Source organism: Cebus imitator, unplaced genomic scaffold (genome assembly GCF_001604975.1).
Source record: "Cebus imitator isolate Cc_AM_T3 unplaced genomic scaffold, Cebus_imitator-1.0 Scaffold0, whole genome shotgun sequence".
Lineage (NCBI taxonomy): Eukaryota > Metazoa > Chordata > Mammalia > Primates > Cebidae > Cebus > Cebus imitator.
In genome coordinates, this window is record NW_016107315.1 from 5,890,564 (window position 1) to 5,900,834 (window position 10,271).

Sequence of the window (10,271 nt, forward strand, 5' to 3'; positions counted from 1 at the left end):
TCGATCTCTTGACCTCATGATCCACCTGCCTCGGCCTCCCAAATTGCTGGGATTACAGGCGTGAGCCATCGAGCCCGGCTCTTTGAATGTATTTCTATATGTTCTACATGTTAGAGAACATAGAGAAATGTAATATATCTGACAATAACAGCACAAAGAAGGTGAATAGGAGCAACATTGCTCTCACCATTGCTGTTTAATTTTGTACTGGAGATTCTAGCCAGGGTAATTAGGCAAGATAATGAATAAAAGTTATCTAGATAGGATTGGAAGAAGTAAAATGATCTCTGTTTGAGGAAAAGGTCCAAATTTATTCTTTTGTATATAGATATCCAGTTGTCCTAGGAGCATTTGTTTAAAAAGATTGTTATCCACTGAATTGTCTTGAGACCTTGTTAAAATCAATTCACTCCAAATATAAGGTGTTCAACTGTAAGATGACATAATTTTGTGCATAGAAAGTCCTAAGGAATACTCTAAAAACTGTTAGGGTTAACAGCAAGTTTGCAGGATATAAGAGCAATATACAAAAATCATTTGTATTTCTACATACTACTAATGAACATTCTGAAAATGAAATTAAGGAAACAATTTCACCTACAATAGCATCAAAAAGAATAAAATCCCTAAGGATAATTTACCAAAGGAGATGAAAAACCTGTACACTGAAAACTACAAAACATTGATGAAAGAAATTAAAGAAGAACTTCCATGTCCAGAGCTGTTTAAAAAAAAAAAAAAAAAAAAGAAGAAGAAGAAATTAAAGAAGACCTAAACCAACATAAAGATATCCCATCTTCATGCTGGACTGGAAAACTTAACATTGTTAAGATAGCAATACTCTAGAAGTCAATCCACAGATTCCACGCAAATACTATCAAAATCCCAGCTGACTTTTTTCTACAGAAATGGAAAAGCTGATCCTAAAATTCATATGGAAAAGCAAAAGACTGACAATAGACAAAACAATCTTGAAAAAAAAAACAAAGTGGAAGTACACTTTTCAATTTCAAAGCTCACTACAAAGCTACAGACATCAAGAGAGTTTGGTACTAGCATGAGCATAGAAATACAAATTTTATGAAAAAGAAAAAGAAATAAAGATCAACAAAATATAAGAATCCAGGGGAAGACACCTTACATTTGGAGTGAATTGATTTTAACAAGGTCTCAAGACAATTTAGTGGATAATAATCTTTTTAAACAAATGCTCCTAGGACAACTGGATATCTATATACAAAAGAGTAACTTTGGACCTTTTCCTCATGCCATAGGAAAAAATTACAATACCTCAACATGGATCACAGAACTAAATGTAAGAGCTAAGATTATAAAACTATTAGAAGAAATCAGTACGAGTGAATTTTGTGACCTTGAATTAGGCAAAGTCTTCTTAATGATGCACCAAAGGCAGAAAGAAACAACAACAAAAAGATCAATTGGACTTTTAAAAACTTTTGTGATTCAAATAATACCAATAAAGATATTAATATGGCCAAGAGTGGTGGCTCAAGCCTGTAATTCCAGCACTTCAGGAGGCTTAGGCAGGAAGATCACCTGAGGTACTAAAAATACAAAAATTAGCCAGGGTTAGTGATGCACGCCTGTAATCCCAGGTACTCAGGTGGCTGAAACACGAAAATTGCTTATACCCAGGAAGTGAAGGTGGCAGTAAGCAGAGATCACACCACTACACTCCAGCCTGTGTGACACAGCGAGACTCTGTCTCAAAACAAAACAAAACAAAACAGAGATACTACTTCACACCTACTAGGATGGCTATAACCAAAAAGAGAGACAATAACAAACGTTAGCAAAGATGTGAAGAAATTGAAGCCTTCCCTTGTGCATTGCTGATGGGAATGTAAAGTGCAGCTGCTTTGGAAAATAGCCTGGCAGCTTCTTAAGTGGTTTGAATATGACTGGCAATTCCACACTTTGTATAAACTCAAGGGAAATGCAAACACATGCCCAAAAATAATGTGTGCATAAATATCCATAGCAGCTTTATTAATAAGAGCAAAAAAGTAAAGCAACTCAAATGTCCATTAACTGATTAATGGATAAATAAAATGTGTAATATACATACATTGAATATTATTTAGCTATAAAAAGGAATGAAGTACTAATATAAGCTACTGTGATATTGTGCTGGCCTAGAGCCAGAACCTGAGCAACGCTATTTTATAAAATGCAAAACTGTTTTTTAAATAAGTTGAAATGGCTGCCCCATTCTCCTCACAATAACGACTGTCCTTGGCCTCTGTAAATAGAACTGCTAGTTTGTTCTGCAAAACTATGTAAAGCTGCTTACCTTTTCTTATCAGTAACTGCTAAAATCTGTGACTTCTATCACCACCCAGATGATGTGTAAACAAATGTATATCTTGACTTCTGTAAACCATTGAAGTAACAAGCAGAATGACAAAAGTCCCCTGGCCCTTGGAATGTCCGGAGACCCCCGCCCTTGTCTCCACCCAGGAGGTGAATTACAGAATCCCCTGGACCTTGGATTGTCCGGAGACCCCTGCCCTTGTCTCCGCCCAGGAGGTGAATCACAGAATCCCCAAGCCCTTGGAATGTCCAAAACCTTTTCATCCCCATCCCTGCTCCTCACCCCCACACCCAAGGTGATTTTTCCGGTATAAAAAGTCGTGGCACCCTCCTTTTGACACCACAAGTTGGAGAGACGTGAGTCCTCTGTAGTTGCCGGCATAATAAATGACCCTGCAATCTGGCATACTTTTGTCTTGGTGCTAACTTTCTACGCTCGGTCCAATACAACACTACAATAGTTAAAACATTAAAATACAGACACACAAAAAACCACATACTTCATTGCGTGACTCCAATTATACAAAATGTCCAGAAAGGCAAATCTAAAGAAACAGAAAGTTGATGCTGGGAGCAGTGGCTCGTGCCTGTAATCCCAGAACTTTGGGAGGCCAAGGTGGGTGGGTCACCTGAGGTCAGGAGTTTGAGACCAGCCTGGCCAACACAGTGAAACCCATCTCTACTAAAAATACAAAAATTAGCTGGGTGTGGTGGTGTGCGCCTGTAATCCCAACTACTTGGGAGGCTGAGACAGAATCACTTGAACCCAAGAGGCAGAGGTTGCAATGAGCCGAGATCATGGTGCCACTGCACTCCAGCCTGGGTGACAGAGTGAGACTCTGTCTGAAAAAAAAAAAAAAGAACCCAGAAGGTAGATTATTGTTTTTCGGGGGCGAGGGTGTGTCAGGAGAGAAAATTGTTGGGAGAGGGGCATGACAAATGACTGCTAATGGTTACAGGGTTTATTTTTGGGGTGATGATGGCATAACTGTGAATATACTAAAAACCATTAAACTGTACACTTCAGGTGAATTATTTAAAAAGCAAAAAATGCTCATCTTCTATGTGTTGGTATAAATGGGTAAACTCACCTGGGCACGGTGGCTCACATCTGTAATCCCAGCACATTGGGGGGTCAAGTGGGAGAACTGCTTAAAGTTTGAGACCAACCTGTACAACAGTGAGATCTCAGCTCCACCAAATATCAAGAAAATGAGTCAGGTGTGGTGGTGCACTACTGTAGTCCCAGTCACTTGGGGAGGCTGAAGCAGGAGGATTACTTGAGCCCAGGTGGTTGAAGCTTCAGTGAGCCTAATTTTTGTATTTTCAGTAGAGACAGGGTTTCACCATGTTGACCAAGCTGGTCAAAACATTTTTTTTTTAATCTGGTAAAATTCTATGATATGTGAATTATACTCAAGAAAGCTGATACATATGAGAGTTGATTATATATCATACATATTATATATTATAAAAATTATATCATGCAATTATAATATATACTTTTATACACATATATAATTGCAAAGACTACTTTGATTGAATATGTAAGCCTTAATGAAACTCAGCATGTTTTAGGGCATCTCAATGTAATAACTCACGGTAATTTGTAACTTAGAGCATGTTTACTAAAAATAACTGACATGGATTATAGAAGTTGTTACTTATGAAATGGGAGGGCTAGAATTAAGATCTCCATTTTACAAGATGTATAAAGGCAGGTACTTCCTGCTTCTTTGTTCCTTTAGAGGGCAGCTTGCATCAAAGAGGAGCCCAGCCTCTTCTGATGGCATTTGATGCTTCCTGTGTGCCAACCAGGATTCCCCTCACCTTACCTTTTTCCCTGAGGGGAGAAGACAGAGAATCAACTTTTCCGTATATGCTTTTGTCTTCCAGGCTTCCCCCTTCCTATGGCCTCTGAAAGAGCTCAGCCAGACAAAACAACAGTGAGTACTGCTTCCTTGGTTTCCAAGAACAGGAATGGGGAGAGAGCCAGTTTCTTCAGCAGCCCCAGCTCTTTCTTCTGGGAGGTGGGCAGTAGAGGGGGCTCGTGTGGGAATAACACATCAATAAAAGCTGAGTCACCAAGTGTACGTAGCACATTTTATATGTTCCTGTTCCTTCTTCTCAAGGATTCTCCCAATCAGTTTACATAACTCACCTGTGGGGTAGAAAGCAAATATTTTGCACCAATAAATGGAGGAGGATGTCGTGGCTCAAATTCAAGTGGGTCCTATGCCACAGTGGATACTCTTTCCACCATGATATGCCAGGCATGCATACACCTACCTCCCCTACACCAAGGCCTTATGAGGTATTTTCTCAGTCTCCTTCCTTCAACTCCTTCAACCTGCTGTGACAAGTTTGAGCCCCTGCCATCTGAGACACCAGGTATGATAAGACACTCAGTAATGTTCATCAGAAATTTTAACCTGGAAAGACATTTCCCTACTTTTGCTCTCTGTAACCTAACAGCCACATTTTGTGGTTGGTACAAAAATGTGATTGTTAGGTTGCAGAGCGCAGGGATTTTTATCTTAATAAAGAATTTATGGGGGACTATAGAGTTTACAGATTGTATATTATTCTACAATTATATACATGTTGTTGGTATTACTGTTGGGTTCAAATCCTGAGGCTTCTGAATCCTGTTCTCTGAACTCCTGGTCTGGTGCTCCTATTCCATCCACCTCCCCAGCTACCCATCATAATGGCCAAAAGACCTGGATGAAAGTGCCTAAAGCAGTTGTGTGTGTCTCCTTCAGGTTGAGTGCCTCAAGAATATAAATAACTGCTGGTTTTTATCCTACATGAAGCCCAGTGGACCTATTTGTGGCAGTGACCAGGTTACCTACAGTGGTGAGTGCCATCTCTGCTCCAAAATTCTGTAAGTCCTCATTTTGTTCTCCCTTCTCTCAAGTCAAGAGGCCAAAGGTGGCCAAAAGAGGGTGATGACCTCAGCCCACTTCCTACATCATCCAGTGAGATCCTCTCTCCAGACAGTCCTCCAGGATTTGTTCCTCCCTTTCTTCCATCCCTCTCTGTGCCCTCAAAAAGTACATGGATCCTATTCAGACAGTGCAGAAACAGAAATCCACTAAGGTGAGGGCACTGTGTCTGGCCTGGACAAGCATCAAGTGGAGGCACTCGGCAGCAAGCAGCCACAGCATTTAGATCACGTGACCCTAGATGAAGGTCATCCTCATGACCCCTCAGGCCAAAGAACAAAGAACAAAAAAAGAGGAAGAGGAAGCTGGGTGAAGAATCTTTCCAGCTAATAGTTTATTGGTCCTAGAATGGATGTCATTTTCCAAAACAATTTTCTTTAGCTTTCAGCTTACTATGTGGTTTAGTCTCTGCACCCATCACATGTTAGAAGCTTTGAGTAACACCCAAGTGAAATGCCCGATGGTTGAGCCCAAGGGGAATAGTGAGGAGCAGGGTTTGTATCAAGGAAACTCCTTTTAGGAGTAGGAGGAGGAAGGCCAGTCGAGGTGGCTCACACCTGTAATCCCAGCACTTTGGGAGGCCGAGGCAGCAGATCACGAGGTCAGAAGTTTGAGACCAGCCTGACCAACATAGTGAAATCCTGTGCCTGCGAAAAATACAAAAAATTAGCCAGGTGTGGTCACGAGTGCCTGTAATCCCAGCTACTCAGAAGACTGAGGCAGGAGAATCGCTTGAACCCAGGAGGTAGAGGTTGCAATGAGCTGAGATTGTACCACTGCACTCCAGCCTGGGTGACAGCAAAACTCTGTCAAAAAAAAAAAAAAAAAAAAAGGAGGTGGAGGAGTCTCTGACATCTGCTTTCTCCTTTAAAGAGAAAAGCCACACTTTTGTCTAACTAAGGCTTACAGGTTGAGTGCAGTATCTTAAGAGAGAAAAAGAGAGAAAAGCAAAAACACAGGAGTAATCAGAATTAGGTCTCTCCCCCCTTCCTCTATATTTCCAGTAACATATGAGAGCTTTTCAAAACCTCCTATGGACATCTCATTACCTAACTTTTACTTTTAAGCTCTTTGTTAACCTATTGTTTTACATAACCATTACCCGCCATGCAGTAGCCATGATATTAAAACAATTGCCTCTGATTTTTTCAACAAATTCTAGAAAAGGCTGTTTGTACCAGGAGAGTTTTGAGTCAGATCAAATAAAAGCCTTGCAAATGGGTCTTTCAGAGAACCACCCTGACAGGTCAAATAATGACAATTATCTGGTGCTTTTCTGTCATTCTATTAATGTGATATTATTAAATTGGCTGATTTTTTTGAACCCTTCTGAATTCTTAGGATAAAGCCCATTTGTCATGCTGTATAATCCTTTTAATATGCCATTGGATTCCATTTGTTGGTATTTTGCTGAGAATTTTTGCATCTATATTCATAAACGATATTGGTCTATATTTTCTTTTATGTGATGTCTTTGTCTTTGATAACATAGTAATGCTGGCTTCATAGAATGAAGTAGCAAGGGTTCCCTCCTCTTGTATTATTTGGAAGAGTTTAAGAAAGATTAGTATTACATTTTTTTAGCATTTTTAAACATTTTTAAAAAATATTTGAGGCCGGGCGCAGTGGCTCAAGCCTGTAATGCCAGCACTTTGGGAGGCCAAGGCGGGTGGATCACGAGGTCAAGAGATCGAGACCATCCTGGTCAACATGGTGAAACCCCGTCTCTACTAAAAATACAAAAAATTAGCTGGGCATGGTGGTGTGTGCCTGTAATCCCAGCTACTCAGGAGGCTGAGGCAGGAGAATTGCCTGAACCCAGGAGGCAGAGGTTGCGGTGAGCCGAGATCGCGCCATTGCACTCCAACCTGGGTAACATGAGTGAAACTCCGTCTCAAAAAAAAAAAAAATATATATATATATATATATATTTGGTAGTCTGGGTGTGGTGGCTCATGCCTGTAATCCTTGCACTTTGGGAGGCCAAGGCAGGTGGATCACTCCTGAGGTTCAAGGCCAGCCTGGACAACATGATGAAACTCAGTCTTTACTAAAAATACAAGCAATTAGCTGAGCGTGATGGTGTGTGCCTGTAATCCCAACTACTCAGGAGGCTGAGGCAGGAGAATCGCTTGAACCTGGGAGGCAGAGGTTGCAGTGAGCCGAAATCGTGCCACAGCACTCCAGCCTGGACAACGAAGGCAAAGCTCTGTCTCAAAAAAAAAAAAAAAAAAGAAATGGTAGAATTGAGTAGTAAAGTCATCTGGTCTTTGGTGGGACATTTTCGATTACTTATTCAATATCTTTACTTGTCATAGGTCTGTTGAGATTTTTTTATTTCTTATTAAGTTTTGATAATTTGTGTGTTTCTAGGAATTTATTCATTTCATCCAGAATATCTAATCTGTTGACATACAATTGTTCATATAATCCTTTGTGTTTCTTTAAGGTCAGTAGTAATGTTTCAGCTTTCATCCAATGCATATTTTAACTTTAAGACACATTCTCTTTTTAATCCTCTGTATTTCTACTTGAATTTTCAAAGGCTATTTTGAATTTCTATATTTTATTGTAGGCTGAGCATGTTTTACAGATTCAATCTCTTTGACAAATAAAAATTCATATAGTAGATATTTTTAAATGTTTATTTCCCAAACTTAGCCAAAGATTATCACGTAAAATTTAGTCATAATTTATTACTTACCATATAGCAAAAAATAATTTCAAAATATAATTTCTTTCAGATTTGAAGGGCTTAATATAACTAAACTGTATGATGGAGCATGTGTAAGTAAAGACACTTTTATTTTTTATTTTTAGAAGTAAACAAGAGCTCAGTTTTAAGGGTTTTTTTGTTATGAAAATTTTCAAACATACATAAAAGTAGAGACAATAATATATCCCATATACCTATCGTGTATTCAATAAATTGTAATGTTTTGCCACATTTCCTCCCTCTATTCTTTTATTTCTCTTTTTTCTTGGATGAAGTATATTAACACAGGTCTCAGACATCATGTTATTCACTCCTACATACTTCAGAGCACCTCTCTAATAAGTTTGGACATTTCCTTACATACACACAAGATCTAATTACAACTAATTATTTCTAATACATACTTCATATTCAAATCTTCCCAACCAAAAATAACACCTTCTGGAGGAAGAAACGTATTTTGCTCCTATAATTCAGCAGTAAGGAACATCTATTTCACCCTTTCTCTTCCCTCTGATGTCCAATATCTAGGATACTAATGAGAAACACTAATTGGAATGTGAATAGTTATTCCGAGAGTGAATGAGCCAGGACTTGCTGGAGCCCCAGGTCTAGAGACTGGGTCCCCGACTTCAGAGTTATAGATCCAAAGCAAGAACTCACCTGAAGCCATAGAGATCATTATTGCATTATGAGACATGGCAACAAGACTGGCAGAAATCAACATAGAAGAGAAAATAAAGAAAGTGGGGAGTAAAACTGAGGCAGGAGAATCACCTGAACCTGCAAGGCAGAGGTTGCAGTGATCCGCACACCATTGCACTCCAGCCTGGGCAACAAAAGCAAAACTCTGTCTCAAAAAAAAATAGGCAGGGGCGGGGGGTAGGGGTTCTGAAATATTGCTGGATGTGCGAGCAACCTCAGAGGAGAAAACTTTAAAATTTGACCAAAGGATATTTAAGATTATATGAATAAATGGAGAGACAGTCTATGCTCCAGATTATAATGTAAGTATTATGACTATGTTAGTTTTCTCTATTCTAAAACTTCATTTCATTCCCAATCAATACTCTAGTTGAATTTAAGATCTTTAATAAATGAAGGACACTATGGAGGAGTAAACAGCCAACAGAACTAGAGAAGCTACTGCAATAAGCTAGAAGATAGAGTGTACATGCAAGTAAGCCACAAGAAAACAGACAGCAAACAGAGAAATAGGCAAAGGCTATGGTTTTACTATAGAAGAATAAAGACAAAAGGCTAATTATATAAAGGATATTCAAAGCTCATAAATAATCAGGCAAATTCAAATTAAAATAACAATGAGATGCCTATCTGCCTATCATACTAGAAAAAACTCAGAAGGCTGGGTATAGCCAGCACTGGTTGAACACGGAGATATCTGTACTCTCATGCTCTATGGTGACAGTGAGGACAGTTACAGACACTGTGGGAAGCAATCTACCATTTTTAGGCAAAGTAAGAAATTCAGTATATTCATATCTCATGGTCCAGCATTTCCAACGCTAGGAAATCACAAAAAGACTCTCTCATTGCTTCTCATGTATGTCTATTGCAGGGTTATTCAGTGTGGCAGGTGGCAGGTTTGGGGACAGCCTGAGTGAGACTAGTCAAGAAATCAATAGGTAAACTGTGGAAGGTATTCCTTATAGACTTCAATGCAGCTTTCAGAAGAAATTAGATGTGCCATTAGCAATATGGATAAATACTGCACTGAGAAGAAAAGCAAGGGACAGAGTAACACAAGTAACATGACAGCATTATATAAACTAAAAATAAACACTATATATCTGGCATAAACATAAAAAGATACACATTGAACTCATTGTAATGGTTGGCTCTGGTGTGAGGAGAAGGGGAATGAAGAATGAGTGAATGAATGAATGAATAGTGGCTCCTCCCTACAGCCCTTCAGCAAAGCAGCATAGAAACTCTGTTTTTGATAGGAACACACACACACACACACGCACACACACACACACACGCACACACAAAAGAAATCTGTGACAGGAGGACTAATGATTATCACTGCTTGCCAGCCACGTGCCCTGCACTGCATCATATGCTTTGCCTGTATCTCCTCTCCTGTGTTCCTCATAGCCCTGCCATGAAGCAAGCATTGCTATTAGCTACATTTCATATTCAAAGCAGCTGAGGTCTAGAGAGATCAAGTGACTTGCCCAAGAGCTAGGAACAGGCAGGGCTAGGGGGTCAACCCCTAGACTCTGTTCTTTTTTTTTTTTTTTTTTTTT

At 39.4% G+C, this 10,271-nt stretch overlaps 1 protein-coding gene across 1 annotated transcript in view; it reads left to right on the plus strand.

Annotated features, from left to right (window-relative positions):
* SPINK8 (serine peptidase inhibitor Kazal type 8 (putative)) overlaps positions 1–10,271 on the plus strand; it is a 17,616-nt gene that overhangs the window by 6,469 nt on the left and 876 nt on the right. The window contains exons 2-4 of the mRNA XM_017532696.2: positions 4,231–4,280; positions 5,100–5,221; positions 8,027–8,069. Coding sequence (XP_017388185.1) covers positions 4,231–4,280; positions 5,100–5,221; positions 8,027–8,069 — 215 coding nt within the window. The remainder of the gene's footprint in view (positions 1–4,230; positions 4,281–5,099; positions 5,222–8,026; positions 8,070–10,271) is intronic.